General features: G+C 44.2%; 1 protein-coding gene across 1 annotated transcript; it reads right to left on the bottom strand.

Moving 5' to 3' along the window:
- Window positions 1-209: 209 nt before the first annotated feature.
- On the bottom strand, window positions 210-7,232 carry TNFSF10 (TNF superfamily member 10; the record flags this gene model as incomplete). The annotated part of the gene is made up of 5 exons (XM_084291806.1): window positions 210-658; window positions 1,347-1,463; window positions 2,178-2,220; window positions 3,881-4,033; window positions 7,107-7,232. 5 exons carry the CDS (start codon window positions 7,230-7,232, stop codon window positions 210-212), a joined length of 888 nt encoding a protein of 295 aa, XP_084147932.1.
- Window positions 7,233-18,644: the final 11,412 nt, after the last annotated feature.

Genomic DNA, 18,644 nt, shown 5'->3' with positions numbered 1-18,644 from the left:
CCAGCCGGTGCGAGGCATCGCCCGCCCCGTGGCAGCCGGGCTCCTTCCCGGCTGGTGGGAGCGTGTTTCGGCACGGCGAGAGCGAGCTGGGAAGGGGGATCCTGGTATTGGTGGTATTGCTACAGCATTTGCTTACTATCCTGTTTTATGGAATTTCAAGGTGGTCCTGGCTATGAAAACCGGTTCCTTTGGAGCATGGTTTTCATCTTTTAACCGATCATAAAGGCTCCAAAAAAGCTCGCCTCCTTGTCCATGTCAACTATGTCACTGTTACTGACCGAGACAAAAATCCTGTCATTCCTTTTCAGCTGAAACACACCACCCTGGTAGATGGAGTAAAGTCCGTATTCTGCCTTTTTAGACCAGCAGCTTGTTCTTGCACTTTTCATGAGCAAAATGGGCTCTGGGTAATCAGTCAGCTTGTAAACATACTGGACGAGCTGCTTGGGGTTTCTGATTTGTGCCAACAAACCCGAATCCTCGTTCTCATTTTCACGGAAGCGAAAGTAAATTTGTGAATAGATGTAATAATACCCCGTTTGTGGTACCACCAGCTCACCATTCCTCAGCTCCACATTGTAAAGGAAAGAGTGGCCTTTCCTTGACGATTCCCAGTTGCTTATTTTATGTCCGGTACCTCTTCGGGGTGAGGAATCTACTTGAGAAAAAAAAGAGAGAGGGGAAGTTAAGAGCCTGGGGGTGGTGAAGCCTGGTGTCTGCTGTAAGGAAACCTGCTCTTCCCAGCGGTTCCCAATAGCAGGTCACTAGCTCCATCCTCTCAAAACAGTTGGAGGTGCAGAAGTAAGCTGTTCGGGGCTATGTCGGTATTCACATAAACTATTTTTATTTTGGATTTCTGTGCTCTCAAATAAGAGAAAAAACATTATGTCATTACTTGGTAACAAAGTTAAAATATCCATTTGTGCCTGGTACCCTCCAAAGCTGATGAAACCCCACCAAGCCTTTCATTAATACAGCCTGAATGTCAAGCCTCCCTGTCTCTGGCTCTAATAGGTCTGTCACCATAGCAGCTGGGCCTCATACAACCTACAGAAGTAAATCAAAGAAAAGAGGAAAGCTTAACATCAGGAAGAGATTTTTTTTTTTTTTTTGTCTAACAAAGGCTCCAGAAGAAAAGTCAGTGAGGTAACCGAGGGGAACAGGCTTTCTCCTTGTTCTGTGCCAATGAGCTGAAAAACACATTGTCTGGGACAAGGAGATTTCTCTATGATTTGTTTCGTACTCTTAACTCCATGTGAGTATAAAAAAAGCATATGTAAACAGCAAGCTACCGGTGAGAGAGTAAGCTCTGTGACCTTTAACTGTTCTTATAGGCTTCTCCTTACTGTGTGCTGACAAGGAACTCCTCCTGTTGCTGTTGCCTGTCAGGTGTGCTGCTATCCTGTGCACAGGACGCTGCGGCTGTTGTCCGTCCGTGCGCGGAAGTGTCAGGGCTCTGTCAGCTACACAGGGACGAGAAGCAGAATCTCTGATTAGAAACAAGGATGTAAGAAAGCATGTCTGTCACGTGCTAAACACTTCTGTACCGTGTGGTTTTAAGGAATACGAATGTCAGGTTTTTTAATTGGCTAAGTCATAGATTGAGTGCTCTTGGCTAAGAAGGCTCAATCAAACCTTTTGCTCCTGCTCTCCTAGGAACATCTTTATGTGCCTCTTTGTTCTTCTGCCCCTGCTCCCCAGTTACCACTAGGCAAATAACCCACAGTAACAAATTTTCATATTTATGATGCGTATCTTTTAAGGTTAAGTATTTGTAGCCTTTACTCTGAATTTCCACCTGCAGGTTGCAGCATTTTTGCTATCCGTGTTCAGGGCAGCACGGCTTCAGCAGAGCTGTCAGTAATGGATCTGCCCGCAGCGCAGTGCTGCACATCCCCAGGACAGCAGGACATATCAACATCCCCATAACTCCCGCGCAATACTGCGGTCTAGAAGCTGTCCTCTGCATCCCCCTCAGTTACCTCACCCTTGACCATATTTCTGGCTCCTGAATATTTGCCTTCCAGAAATAGGTAATCATGTGTCGATGACTTGCTGCCAAAGAACTGTGTAACTGTACCAAACCTCAGTCACTATTCTTTGCACTTCTAATAAATTACACAACAGACACCACTAGCAGTTCCTTTTTACCACAATTAATAAAATTATTATAGTACCATTGACTGCAGATAAGTTTTCCTCAAAGCTTCTCGACATCATCTGCCAACAAACACAGAGAAAACTAATTAGTTTGTCAGCAGAAAGTGGTAGATGTAGAAAAAACAGTCTCCTTTCTCCCACTCATGAATAGACGCTACTCTGAGTATGATCAACAACCTCATAAAAAAAGACTGTCCATCTATTGTAATGAAGTATTTCTACATTTACACCTTTTATACAACTAAGTACTCGGGAAAACATTTTCACGGGGAAATCAGCCATCTGGGCTTTAAGTCTTTCGGAAAATGTGACCCTATTGCTTTTCTTAAATAAGAAGAGGGAAAGTGTACGAGTATCAGCTTGCACTCACAGAGTAATACTTGGCAGCGGTGCACATCTGTGGGATCTTAGTTCTGGGAAATTACATTTCATTTATTTTTATGCCTCTGCCTGTCTATCTAAGTTTTGAAGCCAGCACACCTCACTTCGTGCAGCCCCCTCCTTTCTGTTCACTGTCTGCTAGAATGAACTGGCCAGGTTACTGATTCCAGTGCAGCTGCAGTGCTGGTGGTTTGGGATGATTTATCCTGGCTGACTGACTTCCCTGTGTTGTGGCTTGCTGCTGGTTCTACCCTGTCACATTTCTTGCTATCTGTCCATCCATCCAGCCAGCCAGCCATCATTTATTTCTATTTCTAGCATCCAGGCTAGCTTTTTTCAAGCAAGCAGGGAGCTAGCAGATTGGCCAGTTGTGTAAATGTCTACTACACAAAGCAGCATTTTCTTTATGCTGGATTTCAGGGACTTCACTGGTAGAACTTCCACCAAAGAAGCTGAGATCTCTGAATACAAATTGAGGAGCTATTTTGGGATGCAAGTTTCACCAGTTAAGTTGCAGCCTGAAATGAGTTTTTATGGATGAGCTTTTTTTCTGTGCTGGAGCTGGGATTTTGAAAACCATTCCAGAAGATTTTAGTCTTCCTGATTTCACAGCCAGGCTCATTTTCTTCTCTGTAGCCACAATTGCACGCATTGTGCGCGAGTTGTGTAGGAGACAGAGTTCTGTGAATGGCAAGCCAGGAAGGTGCTGTGCCTGATGCTGTGTGCTCGCTCACTCCTTCCTCCCCTGATGCATTTCACAGCCCATGACAAGGCCATCTCTCAGGCACCTTTTTCCCTGACTTTCCATTACGTTTTACCTGATTTTTTCACAACAGTCTCTGTACCTACAAACAGGAGTGGCACAATTTATGATCTGCATGCTCAGGCTGAAAAAAACACTAGTCTTGGGTCAGGCACAACTCCTGCTCTTTGTGCAAGGCAGGTGTGAAAGTGAAAAAGGGATTTGCTCCTGCAGGACTGTGAACATAGGCATCTCACAGCTGCTAGATTCTCCTTGCCACCAGTGGCTGACACTGGCTTCGGAGGGAGAGCCCAGTCCCACCCTCCTCTGTGAAACAGGGGACTGAAGCTTCGCTGAAATTACCTCAGTAAAAACCTATTTGTGTTTGCCTTATTATTTCCTGAATGCAGTGCAACTGTAGCCATGATTTATTTATTTTTTTTTGGCTTCAGTGCAAACACTCTGCAGCTGAAGCTGTGGCTGGACTACTGCCCTGCAATAAAACAATCAGGGAATCCCACTACATCCTGCTATTAGCATTCTCTAAATCCAAACAGCATCAAGCTCCACCCATTTCAACATGTCAGTTCCAAATACCTTTTTAATTAACTTTCCCAGGTGCCACTTTACTTGCCAGCAGGGGTCAGCTGCTCTGTCTTCACTTTCAATTACGTCCAAGTTTTGGATGAAATTTCCAAGTTCCTCCCCAGTGAGACAAGCGATGCTGTTCTTCGAGTACATGTCCCAGAGCTGCAGCAGAAGGGAAAGCCAGAATTTGTCACCTCTGGTGTGCTCGCAGACCTCCAGCTGAGGTATGTCACTGAATTCATCATGTTTAGGAATGTGCTTTCTTTTCTTAAAAGCGTTGCTAGTATGGTACAAGTTATGACTATAGAGACAACATGAGTAATTCATCCTGATTTTACATATTTATTTAATTACAATGACAGCTAATATGCAAAAATACACTTACAGTACTGCCACAGACATAAATTTGGTACCTAGCACTCAAGTAAATAAGCTTTATGAAAATTCAATACCCAAATCATTAATGCTGTAAATACTTCATTTATTTACTGCAGAATGAGAGCATGCAGTTTCTTTTGCACAGGGGATTTTTCTTCACAAGTTATTGAGGATGAAATCAAATATTGAACCGTACAAGTATTTTCCATTCTGTCTTTTCAGCTGGCATCACTTAAAATCCAGGCTTTCTCTGGTGTTTGTCTGTCTGCACACATATGTTCGGGGACTCTGTCACTGTATCTGACCTGAGAGTACAGAGCAAAGCTCAGACAGCAGAGATGATCTGTGGGTCCAAATGAAATGATAACGTCAAATGCTTGTGACATGGACTGTCTCGTCCATACCCTTTCATAGTAGAGAGAGTATGTTTTGTCCTGATAAAGAGAAATGAAAGTGGCAGAACGTGGGTGCACAGGGCAAGGTGAGGCACCCGGCTGCAGCTGGCGCTGTTGCCCAGCTCACGCTGCACGCCTGCACCCTGCCGAGCTGGGTGCTGCTGCTGCAAGCTCCTCCTGCAAGCCAAGTACTGCCTAAACTCAGAACAGGCAGCCAGCGGCATGCAAAACATTCAGATGGACTTGTAACATCTAAATGCCACTGTTCTCATGTTAAAGAGTTCGGTTTGGTTTGCTAAACAGATACTTTTATTCAACATGCACCACTTTCAGCTGTCCTTAAGACCAGGGCATTGAAAGCAATCCTTCACACTCCTGCTCCTTTAGGAAGAGACATCCCCCTACGGGAGGCTTAGAAGAATTCCCCCACAGCACCCTGCAATTTCCACCACTCTGCTCAGCACCTTCAGCTTGCAGCAGCCAACTCTCCTGAACTTAATCTAACACCTGAAATGATTCTGTACTTTGTAGGCATCAGTAGGAGATAGTGCCAACCCTATAAGTGTTGGCAAAGACTTCTGTGCCTTTACTGAAGAAAGCAGTGATATTTCATAATCAGGGCTCTTGTTTCAAAAAGTCACCTGAAGTAGTTAAAATTATGTGATTTTTAAGGAAAAACTGCTCTTACAAATAAGGACTCTGATGGATTTAACCATAGCAGCTTCTTTAACAAGGTAGTTTGATGAGTTTTAAAAAGGGTGTAGACAAGATATTACTGACCTGGCAAGGCTCACCTCCAAGCTTCACCCTCTAATCTGGGAGCAAACAGTACTGCACCTCTGCCTTATCCTTACCTGGTGCAGTTTTCCCCCAAACAGTTTTACTGTAGTAACACTGAAACAGTATTTTCCATCCATTTTGAAATCCTCAGGGAATGCAGCCTTGTACCAGAGCCACTATGGTACTGAAGGACTGGTATTTCTGTTTTTTGGGTAGAGAAGGCAAAGCTTATTGTAAGACTTGCTCAATGAGGCTTATCTGTAGCACTGGAGTCTGTGAGGACACAATTCCTGCACGAATGCTGCCTTGTAGAGGTTCTTTCTTACCCTAGGGCTAGTGTATGGACTGTGTTTTCAAAAAAGAAGGAAATAGCGTATTTTCTTTGCAGCCCTGTATCCTGAAGCATAATGAACTTTATTGTACTCGCATCTCAGCACTTCCTCCCACAGCAAAATTCTTAAAGCGGTCGTATCTGAGTGCTATTCAAATGACTACAGCTGTAGAGAAAAACTGCTAGTTACACATTTTTTGTTGGTAAAGATAAGAATATCTGCAGTCTGTGCAGCCACAGCAATTTGGTGAAGGTGTAGAAATGCAGATCTTGTGAACAACAACAACAAAAATGTGCAGACAAAAATCATTGCATCTTTTCAAGATTTATTCCACATGCACAATGTAGATGTGGGGCAGCAGTCCATGCCTCTAGGTACACTTTTTACTTCTTTATTGTGCTCCAGAGGAAGCATGAAAAACGTGTATGTAAAGTCTTCCTAGGAGCCACCAAAGTTACTTTATAGCCCAGCAGAACTCCAGCACGGGACTGAGCTTTGCACGCCAAATGCAGGCATGTCTTCTTCAGAAATCTTGAGCTGTATTTTGGTCAGGTACTGTTAGATGTGGTTGTATACCAGGTGTACATATCTTTACCTTCCCTTTATGCAAATCAGTGTAGTTACCAATTGCTTACATAGGCAAGCTTGTTAGCCAAGGACTCTGAACTGTACTCGGGAAGTCATGAGAATTTGTTTATGCATTTTTGTTCATCCTTGCTATTATGTAAGCTAACTTCATTAAATCAACACATTTCTGTGACTCCCCGGTTTCACCAAGCAGGGGGCAGTCACAGCTAGAAACTTAGCAAGAAAATCTTGCACATCCTTCCAAAACACGAGCACTGCCTTACGCTGCAGAACAATACCGCGTGCCCTTTAGTTCTTGCTTCTTGACATTTCAGAAGACTCCACCTATTAAATTTGGCGTGCAATAAACACGCAGGGAAGCTCAAACACACAGGTAAGATATGTTTACATTCATGCACTATTTTCTGGCATGGCTTAAGCTTAGCGCACACGCCTGCAGCCTGGTCTACCTTTGCACCAGGAGAAGCAAATCCTGGCAGCACCGTGCAGCAGGACGGCCGGGTTTGGGTAGGGCACCCTAAAAAAACCCCAAGCACCGCGGGGGGCAGTGGAAATCCGTCTCGCACACACGAGGGGAGCACAACTTGCCCGGAGTGCCAGCGATGCTGTGCAGGGAGAGGGCCGAGCCAGGCAGCAGCCAGCACCTCCTCAGCCCCCCACAAAGCCCAGCGGGGCTTCCACACCGAAATCCGACCCAGGGAGCCCCCTCACGAGGGGACAAAGGCGGCGGCGTGCCCGAGCCCCGTCCCGCCCCGCACCGACCTGCTTGAGCTCGTTGGTGAAGTAGAGGAAGGTGACGGCCACGCAGACGGACTGCAGGAGCACGGCGGCGGCCAGCACGGCCCCGCAGGTCTGCCCGGGGCTGAGGCCGGCTGTGGGCAGCATCATGGCCGGGCACGGATCGCCCGAGGCAGTACCGAGCCGGGCCCTCGGCCGCCTTTACCCGGCGGGGCGGGAGGCAGGCGGGGCCGGGCCCGCTCACACCGCCCCGCTCCCGCCCCTCGCAGCCCCGCCGGGTATACGAGGCGGCCGGCGGGGAGCTCTTCCCTTGGGCCTTGGTCCCCTCCCTTAGAAGTTTTTGAAGGGGGCACAGGGGGTGCGTGTTGGCCATCAGCGGGGTTTTGAGACCTCCTTCAAACACCTACAGCGGGTTAGAGAGAGTGGGGCTTCGAATTCGAGTGTGGAGACTTGGTCTCATTTCGTGAGCAGTCGCTGAAGGGCACCACAGACTCCTGGCCTCGGCCCAACGCTCAGAACCTGAGTGCCAAGGTGCAGCGGGAACCCTCAGCACTATCACAGGGCAAAACCACAACAAAGATCTCTTCCTCTCCCCTGGGTAACTAAAACGAAGAGGTAACTGTGCTGTGTTGAACCAGTTACAGGGAAATTAGTCGGTTTTTATTCTATCATAATGTGGCTAAATGATCCCCAAGTCCCTGTTGAACGTGGCAGCAGGCACTTTATTTGTCTGGCTCTCTGCAGCATTAATCTGTGTGCCAAAACAGTTCAAATTCGTGTAATTCCAAAACATATGTCAGATGGAGAGGATTAATGTTTGCTTGAAAGTGAGCTCATGGTCTCGTCCTGTGACTTCTGAGCCACGCCAGTCGGACGTTCTGGGCTCCTTCTGTTTTGCAGCATCCCGGCTCTGTTTGGAGCAGGAGTAGTGGGATTCCCGTTTGCCTTTGCTTAATGTGCAGTAGCTCTTTACATCAACTCCAGAACACGAGAGCCTTAGAGATTTTAGCATATACCTGAGAGAGAATCGTACAAAAAATGACCTCAGTCCTAAGCAAGAAGTTCCTAAGCAAGAAAATTCACCTGAGGGAGCCATATGAAGAGCAGTCAACCAACCTGGAAGAAGAATCCAGCATGCTGAGCAGAGGGTGTAGAGTTTCGTTCCGAGCATTCAAGTAACTGACTTTGAAGGAAACAAATTTTCCTCCAGTGTTTACTTTCAAGAAAAGAATGGAAACAAAAGTGAAAGCAAGCCCAGGAAAGCAAGCCCTCCTGCTGTTCACTATGAGTTAGTCTTTGTTCTGTGACTTTATAGATTTCTCCCTGACTGTAACAGAACTATTTTTTTTTTATAGGTTAATATACCAGTTCATGAAAGATTATTCAAGAACTGTGTATACAAGCTGTAGATGTCTACCAGGCCTAGTCTGTGTCTCCATTACCCATCAGTTGAAATCTTCCTTGGATATTGCTTGTGTCTCTGTTTTAATACTTGTTTAGCCAGTGTCAGCATTCTAGGGATAAATTAATGAAGTTTATTTTGAAAACAACCAAGGAAAAAAACACTCAAATGTACTTAAAATCTTAAAATATCATTGCACAATGATAAAATGTTTATGGGTTTTCCACACCAACAGAGGCTAATGTGAGAGTGAAACTCCAACAGTTTTCACCATCAAATATAATCGAGAATCTTTGCTACTTCAAATGTTTACATTTTTGAAGTTAATTTTGTCTAATAGGTGCAAACTTATACTGAAAATAACTTGTTTCAAAGGTTCAGAGAGTATAAAATTACTGGTCTGATGAGATTTTACACAGCAAAAACTCAGGGTCATGACACCAGTGGGAAGGAATGTTGTTAGCACTCATTTAAAGAAAAATAATTTCTGTGCATTGTGTAGTGCTGGAACAAAGCATCTCACTTACAAAACCTCTGATTGTTCCCGGCTCTTTCATCCTATTAAAGCTTGCTCAGTGAACCGTTTAATCAGGCCTAAACCTTCATCTGTGCTGTGGGCTCAAGACCTGTGTTATATGGCTTGTCAAAGAAACACCTGACACTGGACCTGCAATACCTGGGAACTATTCTTCTCCAGCAGTGACATCTCCAGAGGAGGACAGAGGTTTGCCTGTATTTATACCTATATTTCCTGAAGTGATGCAGATGGTTGTTACTATCTCTGCTATTGCCCCCTGTGAGCCCCAGCGCAGCAGGGCCCATGCTCGTTTTCCAAGTCAGAGAAAGCAGAGTTGACTTTTGAGTAAATAGCAGTTCTTGACATTGATTTCTCTGCCTAGCAGCAAAGGAGGTTGTGCTTTTCGTCACAGGTATCAAAGCATGTAATTGTGGTGCTGTAGTTGCAGAGAGGGAATTTAGCTGCTCTGGTGATGAGAGCAGCCCCACAGCTGTGCTTTCAGGCTGTAGCTTCCAACCTGTCAGGAAGAGGGCTCACACAGCTTTTTGTCACCAAAGATGAGGTGTCAACTTAAGTCTTGCTTTACAAGCTAACCCCTAACTTAGGTACTGGATGCCCATCAAGGGGCACCTGAATGTTTCTGTCATTTTGGGCTGGGCTACTTTCAGCCATTAGTTCCTACTGTGAAGCCACTGAATATGTGGCTGCACGAGCAGAGGAAGAAATTGCTGTCACTGCTCTGCTGTGGTGGTGTGTGGCCACCTCCATGGCCTCCAAGTGCTATGTGGGGCACCACCACACTTTTCTCCCCCAGGCACAGGCCACGAACGGCACAAAAATCCCAGTCTGTGCCAGCCATTGCGGAGTTAACCTTGCAGAGTGGTCCGCCTATTTGCACATATGTGCAACAGATCACAGCCTGGCTTCAGTGTTTTGCTAATTCCCTTGTGGTCCCTGCACCAGATTCAGACCTCATGTTTTGATGTCAGTTGTGAACCATTGCAAATACACGAGTTAATCATCATTAACACTGTCATGGGATCAGAATGTGGATATATCAGTGCGATGCCCTTTTAGCCTATAGTGTTGCACATATAACAGCAATGGCCTAGCTTCCCCCAAATGCACCTCTGAATTAATTTATTCAGACCTGGCTTTTTTTAATATCCCACGCAGTAGATTTGATAAATGGAGCAGTATGTGTGCATGTACATACCACACTGATTTCCAATAAAGCTGTAACATTAGTGCCCAAGGTCTAAGTTCAGACATCTCATTTTTAGTTGACAAAATATTTAACCATTTCCCTGTTCATATATTGTATGTATTTTAAGCCTCCTCATAGGGGCACTTCCAACAATATGCTGTCCTTTTTGAACACTCTTCGTCTTTAAGACAGTTAGAACTTCTTTAGTCTTCCACAAAAGTTTGTGCTCAGAAAGCCAGCTCTTGAGTAGAACATAGCAGCTTTTTAGTCTGTAGTATTGATACAAATATATCACCGTAGGATGGTTGAGAACAGAAAATGAAGGGAATTCCCTTGTTTAGTTTACACTGCAAGAGGAAGCTGCATCCACACAAGGGAATGCACATGCTGGATGGTGGTGTCCTCACTAGCATTGACAGGAATAGTGGAAGCAGCATTCTCCAGATTTGTATGCCTTTGTAAGATCATTACCGTGGATTTGAAGTTTGTTGGCAGCATCTCTGGAAAATCAGTTCTTGTGCAATACAATATCATGGGCAACCTAACTGGTTTATTGGGTCACTGTGGCTTAAAGAACATCTTCTGATGCTAAACTTTGCTGTGAGTTTGTTGAAGCCCCAGTCTTGGGCTGCAGTAATGCAGGCTGAGCCAAATGCCAGGTACTGTCACCAGGCACATCCCAGCAAAACACAGAGAATCAGTGCAGTTAGTCTCACTGGGGTGCTATGGTCCAAGATTCCTTGTCATGTCCTTGTTTTATAATCTTTCACGTGTCATTGTTTGAATTACTATTTGTAGTGCTGCAACTCAGAATTTTAGTTCTTTAGCAATGCATCTCAGGTGCAGATGCTAAGGGTGGTTCTGGCCATGCAGCTATTACCCTGCTACATGACCAGATTGTGTGAAGCACTAGACGATGCAAAGGGTCCCTGGTGATGGGAGCAAAAGGGATGTTTACAGCTGCGTGGAAGTCTGCATCTATATTATATTAACAGAGTGATAATGTTGAAACAGGTTCATTGCAGCCTCATCTTTGGAGGTAGCTGGGAGGAAACCCATAACACACCGAGTTGCCTCTGCAACATTTCAGAAAGAAAAAGAATTGTCCCTGGCACATAGCAAAGCCCTGCTAAGCAATCAGCTTAAGCCTTGAAGCATGAAATTTGATTATCTTCATCACAGATGAGTGCTTTTAACCTCCCTTGAAAATGGAAGACAAATATTTCTCTTTAGGGTGCCAGGTCTCTATGCAAAAAATGACTTTTTCAAAGGTTTCTTCATGGTAAAGCATCTGTCATATATCTTTCTACCTTTGCCTGAGCTATAGTTTCCTCCTGGGACAGATAAAGCAATGCACAAGGTGGTAGGTAGAGAATTGAGTGAGATTTCTGCTTCCTAGCAGAGAGAAACTGCCCTTTGCACTCCTGTGTGCTGTCAATATTGCATGTGGGGTCTCACTTGAATGTCTTCTCCCAGCTGGTGACAAAATGCTGTGGGTGCAGAGAAACAGGGGAGAAGCACCTGGGAATTATTTTTACTTACATGAAGTATTTTTACTTACATGAACCCTTCCCTATTCCTGTAACTAGTAAAAAAAAAAAAAAAAAAAAAAAAAAAAAAAAAGGCACAATGAATTGGACCATATCTTTGTATTATATTAATAGGATGGATTGTTTTCTATCATATGATTGAAAAAACATGGCATGAAGTTAAATTCTCAGCTCTGTCCAGCAAAATCTGTTTTCCTGCAGTCCTGGTTTGGCTTGTCCTGCAACGTATTTAATCCATGCTGAGGACATGTGGATTTGGTTTTGTATTTGTATCATCAAAACCATCTTGAGGACACAATAACAGAAGTGGGGAATAGTTTCATTTGTATTTTGCACCCACAACACCTCTGCATATGTAGGAAGAGGATCTGTACAGTGATATCAACTGCTGTGTATACACTTTCTGGTTGTTTTAGGTGTTTTTATTCCACTGTGTTCTGCTGCCGTGTAGATGTTGGGACTGCTTGGTGGCTGCTTTGTTCAGGTGAAGTGGGCAATGCCTATACTGGTCTCTGTTGCACTAGCCCAGCACAGACACTGGAGAGCCTTGGGAACTCCTATGATCTGTGATCTATGAACCTGGAGCCTGGAAGACTGCTGAATGCTGCATATTCTGATCTAGATACTCATTACTTTAGGATACAAAGGTTCTTCAACCACTCGTTTTATACTTACTGAAAGTGTAGTGATTCTCTCTCAGAAAATGCTCTTTTAAATTCAGTGTGGTGGTATCTGCAACATCTCAGATGTGGTGTTTGGTTTTGGTTTGGTTTTGGTTGCGTTTTTGTTGTTTGTTTTGTTGTTTGTTTTGTTTTGTGTTGTTGTTGTTGGTTTTTAGGTTAACAGCTGTTGTTTTTGCAGGTGAAGAGCTGCAAATTCAGGGGGGGGGGGCTGTGAGAGATCAGGGACTATACAGGCTGGTCTGGGCTGGATAGGGCTGCCCAGAATTTTATAGGAAACCTTCAGAGGTTAGTGAATGTGAAATGCATGGCAGTGAAGGCAGTGCAAGATTGTGCAGACTGAGAGGAGAACCTAAATTGCTTGTGCATGTTGTTGGGTTATCAGTTATCTGAAGCAAACCTGAAAAGAGACATTGGAATCAGTGAACATGCCAACAATATCTCAGCAGTGATAAAATTGTACACACTGTTATGCTATAGAAGGTAGTGCATAAATGGCATGCACACACTACAATGGAGGTGCAAAACTATCTTGTGTATGTGGATCTTTAGTGGGCAGCTTGTGTTTTCAGTGACACTGAAGAGCAAAGGCACTTCCTTTCTGTCCTGGAAAGTGGGTGTAATGATGTTATTATTTATACCTTGTCTGATAGCTTGCTTTACATTATTGATACGCCGAATAATAAATAGTACCCAATTTGTGATGACTTCGGTAGAGAAGAGAGGTGATGTGTCAATAATGATGCTTAAGAAATGGACCCCCCAAGAACCGACTGATGAAATCCAGTTGTTACTGGCAAATGTTGAAGAAGAGACAGGAATTGAGAATATTAAAAAGAAGATGAGGGATTGTAAGGAATGTTTCAGCAATTCGTGTCAATAGAGGGCTTGAAGGGTAAACCTTGAGTCTCTGATATCTGGGGGGGTTCAGAATAACTGCTAACTATTATGACTATTGCATGGGACACTACGCAAGTCTCTGATATCTGGCCAAGAGATTAAGGAGAAGGGGAAAGCTGAAGGACAACTAAAAGACAAAGCTTGCATGGGACACTGCGCAAGTCTCTGATATCCGGCCAAGATGGACAAAGGAGAAGGACAAGGAAAAAGCCTGGGAGGAAGAATCCGGGTTCAGATTCTGGGAACTAATTATAATAACTCTGCCTTTTCTAGAAGTAGTAATGAATATGAATTAGCCTATGAGCATGAAAACCAGCCGCCTGATGTAACGTGTGTGTGTGTGTTGGAGCAGCCCAGACTCCCTGTGCACCTGGCGCTGTTTACTCGCCTTTTATTGACCCCATAAATAAATATTATAAAGCTAAATTACAAGGTCTCTTGTTATAACAGGTCTCTATATAGTGGGAGGAAGTTCCCCACAGCTATCAGTAAGCAGAGTATGAAACTGGTTCTGTGGCCTGATTGCCACAGGGAGGGAGCCTGAACTGCTCCGGTGTTGTTTACAGGTGGCAATTTTTGCCAGGTGCAAGATATTTTTGGGGGCTTGAACAGAACTGAAACACAGAAAACAGAAAGGGTAGGAAAAGTAATCGAAAGGGAAGCTGTCTCCTGGGTCAACATTCTTTTTATTTTCATCATTCGCATCCAAAGTTGTGTAATATTTAACTGAAAAACACTTATAACGATAGCAATATTTAACTAAAAGCAAACTGCAGTGTACTTCACTAAGCTGTGCTATATTTGCTCTTGGGGCTACGATTTTCACTTTTCCTCACTCAAAATTTTCGAGTTAAACTCAAGCTGACATTAGTTTGCAAGACAAGAACTTGAGTGTCTGGGAATAAAAAAGGTATAACAAACAATTCCTTGGCCTCTTTATAGAAGGATTTCCTTATTTACTTAGGAAGGATGTTGGAAAAGATTCCTGACAATAAATAGCCAATGAAAAAAGATACCAAAACACCACCTTAAAGTAAACAACAAAGTTTTAAAAAAAAAAATCAATTTTAGAGCAGTGATGATTAGTGTGATTGCTCTCTGCAGCCCAGTACTTCATTCTGAACAACTCATAGCACTTTTTTTTTTTTTCCTCATTAATTGAGATGTGAGTTAATACATGAGTTGTCTACCAAGAAATCCTGGAGACCTGCCAGCAAGCACAATATTCAACTTTGTTCAGTCGCTACTCCTCTGTGTCTGAACACCAGAAGATTATCAGCAGATTACCTACTACTCTGGTTTCTTAGAGTTGTTAAGTAATTTATTAACTAGAAAGTTTGTTCAGGTAATGCAAATAAAGTCCATCTGAAAACAAAACATAAGATATCAACACTTAGAAAGAAAGAGGCTTCAAAACGTGCTTTGTGTCCTGTCAAAATCCCATCCTTCTTTATCCCAGCCTTCTTCTCCTCGGACCTGAGTGCACAGTATTCAGGAATTTATATAGTTTCAGATGGCATTTCCAAGTGGATGTGTAGGGTTGTTGATTCTTCCTAGGGCTGGAAATCAGAGCTCCTCGGATGATGCCCTCACCTTAGCATAGACAAGGTTTCTGAGCAGGGGAAAAGGAGAGGTGACCGGGTCATTCAACAGGAGGGAGAGGCTACGAGAGGTAATGCAGAGGGTGTATGCAATGGTCCTGCAGTGGGTAGGGTCTGGAGGCTTCGAAAATCCCCACTGCCCCCACATCTGCAGAGGAGCCAGGCAAGCCTTGTAAGCCCCAGGTACCCCTGTGGGCTTGCTTGTTCACCTTTGGGGCAGGGGCAGCAGCAGTGCCTGGCCATCTGCTCCTGTGCAGTGCTGGAGCTGAGCAGGAGGACTGGGGCCACAATGGAACGGCAGATCACAGAAGAAGGTAAAAAATTACTTCTAAAAAGTTTGTGTTGACTCTGTTTCGCTGGAAGCTGTTTCACAGCAGGGACACCAAACTGCTGCAGAGGCATAGCTGAGAGCATGACTAACTGCACAGGGCAGCGAAGGATGGGCGGAAAGAAAACAGTTTTTTGGCTAATGAAAATGCTCATATGATGACTCATATCAATATATTTGACCTTTATTAAAGCCCAGCTCCTAGAATTGATAAAAGTTCTTAGATTGTGTAAGGAAATGAAGAAAAAAAAAAATAAACTTTTATTTTGGAGGACAAAAGATTGGAAATGCAGTGAAGGCACGGACCTGGAGGTTCAACCATAAACCCAGATATTAAAGGAATGCAGACTTGTCTGTAATATGCTTTGCAATCGTAAAACCATTACAAATTTTTTACTGATGAATGTTGAAAAGTTGTGTTGACAGATTCAGTAGATGAGATTGCCAGGGAGAAGGCTGCAGAGGATGTCTGTGTTCTTATTACAGCTACACGGACATACACACACAGAGCAGGAAAAGCACGGCTTGAAATCTACACTGGCAAGAGCTGAGGCAGCTCTCACAAAAGCCTTGGAGATGTTTTGGTACGTCTGTGGCGGGGCTCAGCCTTGGCAAAGCACATGGTGCCAAAGCACAGAGTGCCAAAGGACACGGCAATATTTTGTGGTGTGTGTCAATGCTATCTGACTGGGTAAAATGTTCCATTTCTTTACTCTCCTCTTCTGGATAATTTTGCACTGTGGATACATACCGGTTGAGCTGGTTAAATATTTGTGGGGTTTGGGGTAAGGAAAAAGTGAAAATATTGCAACAGGATGGTTCTTTGGAAAAATTAAATATAAAAGTAATTTATTTGTAACTAGGAAGAAACTATCACAAAAAGGCACTTGAAAAATAATTGATGACTGCTATCAGCTAATAAAATAGTTCTCTAGCACAGTTAGATTGTAAAACTACCTCCATGACTGACTTAATTAAAACAATTATCTAAGGGCTTGACTTGGGTTAAAATATGTTCCTTTCTATGTTCTTTTCTACGACTTCTGGAGGCAGCTGAGCTTGCTCCTTGCCTTTGATAAGGCTGCAGTTCTATAATGTCTTTGGGACAATTAGGTTCTTAATCACATAGAGAAGAAATATCACTATATAAAAGCGTACCTCTCAGCAGAGAACCATTCACCGTGCAGAAAGAACACAGTATCAATGGAACAGAGTGGCCTCACGCAAAAGGGAGTGACTGGAGGGCTTAATTTTAAAAAGGACCTTAATGTTGCAGGTGAAAAACACTAAGAGACAATGACACGGTGTCACAGAAGTGGCTGCTCCCTTACAGCACGCTGCTGTTGGCTTCAGTGGTGGGGGCAGGACGTGATAATCAGGGTTGATACGATACCTACCATGGAGGCTTCAGCTTGCCCTGACAGCAATATGGGCTCAGCCGCTCCTCCAGCTGATGGAATCTGGACTGCCTCCAGGCTCTGGTGTCTTTTAAGTTGATTCTTTTGAGAAAAAATAAATATATAAATAAATTGTGACTAGCTCTCGATCACCCCCGTTACCCCTGTTGTAAATTTTTATTGAGTATTTTTAGGCTGCTGAAACCCACCTGTCAAACAGATGAGGGAGGAAGATCTCCCTAATGTTACCTGTAATGAAATACGCATTTTGGAAGGCAACTCCTATTTAGGAGAAACCACAGAATCACAGAATGGCCGAGGCTGGAAGGGACCTTTGAAGATCATGTAGTCCAACCCCCTGCTGAGCAGGATCACCTAGAGCACATTGTGCAGGATGGCATCCAAGCAGGTTTTGAATATCTCTAGAGATACTTCACAACCTCTCTGGGCAACCTTTTCCAGGGCTCTGTCACTCTCACAGTAAAGAAATACCCTCTCTTATTCAGCTGGAACCTCCCGCACTTCAGTTTTTCCCCATTGCCTCATCTTCCCACTGGGCACAACAGAAAAGAGACCGGCTCCGTCCTCCTGACGCCGTCCCCTCAGATATTTACACACAGTGATGAAGTCGGATTGCTCCTGTTTAGAACAGTAATTTCCTTCAGAAGAACTTTTTTTTGGTTTTGCTTTTGTTTTCTTTGTTTCAGGCCGAACGGTGCTTTTCCGCGAAGGAAGCTGTTGATTGTTGAATTAAACAGTCGAGCCCGCTTTTTGTTTCTGCAGTCAGTAACTACCTCAGGTTCCTCCCAAGGTGCTGGGATGGTGCCCATGCCATGGTGCCCCCTCAAGAGGTCCCTGTGGGGTCCAAGCCAGGAGTCAGTCAGACACCGGCCGAGAGCCACCACCAGCAGCCTCACGGAGGTGGTGGTTTGACCCCACATGGGCACTGCCCCAGTGGCAGTTCAGTTTACAGCTCCCACACCTTTTTGACTAGATTTAAAAGCAATCTTCTTCAGTTCTGGTGGCTGTCTTAGGGTGTGGTGACACGAAGAATTTATTTGATGCGTTTAAGGGGCAAGGTGGTGCTGGGCCAGACCAAGAAGCCTTCATCCATGGCTGCCGCCTGAGTTCCCCTTTTCTTCTTTTCGGGAAGTTTTGTTGAGAGCAAAAAGGAGGTGTGAGCACATTGTTTTTAAAACCTCCCTTTTCAAGCATGGCTTCCTTCCTGGAAATCAGGCATTGTGCTCTCTGAAAGAACTGTGCCTGTTAACCCTCACAGCGGCCTTGCAGTACCTGGAGGAGGCCTAGGGGAAAGGTGGGAAGGGACACTGGGAGCATAGTGACAGGACAAGGGGGATGGCTTTAAACTAAAAGAGGGGAGAATTTGACTAGATCTAAGGAATAAATTCATTCCTCAGAGAGTGGTGAGGAATACCACCAAGCTGATTTGGATTTTAAGTTTCTTTGCATTGAAAGTGAATCAGGTTTCTTCAACACTGAATTGTTTTGAAGGCAGTGAACTGCTGAAGGCATTTTTGCCTTACCTGTTGGAAATCAGAGTAGGTTTAATGACTTCTCTCTTGATTTCAAAGAGCCCTCCTTCAATCTGAAAGAAGTAGTGTAGCCAGGCAGCTGCCTGCCAGTGGCTCTAGATTATGGTTCTTAAAATGCAATACAGGAAGTTTCCAGAATTTTATAAATGTTCCCAAGGCGACATTTGTGGGAAGAGAGTTGTAGGAAAAAACATCTTTTGCTTCATTAGCACTTTTAAATCAAAACAGGTGCCTGAAGGCATTCCTCATTTGCCGCCGTGGTTTGCTGTCTGTCTGACTTAGCCTGTGTCTGATTTGCACGGCCCCATAACAATTGTCAATCCAGAGACTTGTACATGAACAAAGCATTTTGAAGTCTGCTCTGAGTGAAAGCATGACTTGCAGGCTTACAAGGAGTGGGAGCTGTGTCTGCAGCCCGATGTTCATG

Source organism: Netta rufina (genome assembly GCF_964035555.1).
Source record: "Netta rufina genome assembly, chromosome: 9".
In the NCBI taxonomy this organism is placed as follows: Eukaryota; Metazoa; Chordata; class Aves; order Anseriformes; family Anatidae; genus Netta; species Netta rufina.
This window is presented reverse-complemented; position numbering and strand designations above follow the sequence as displayed.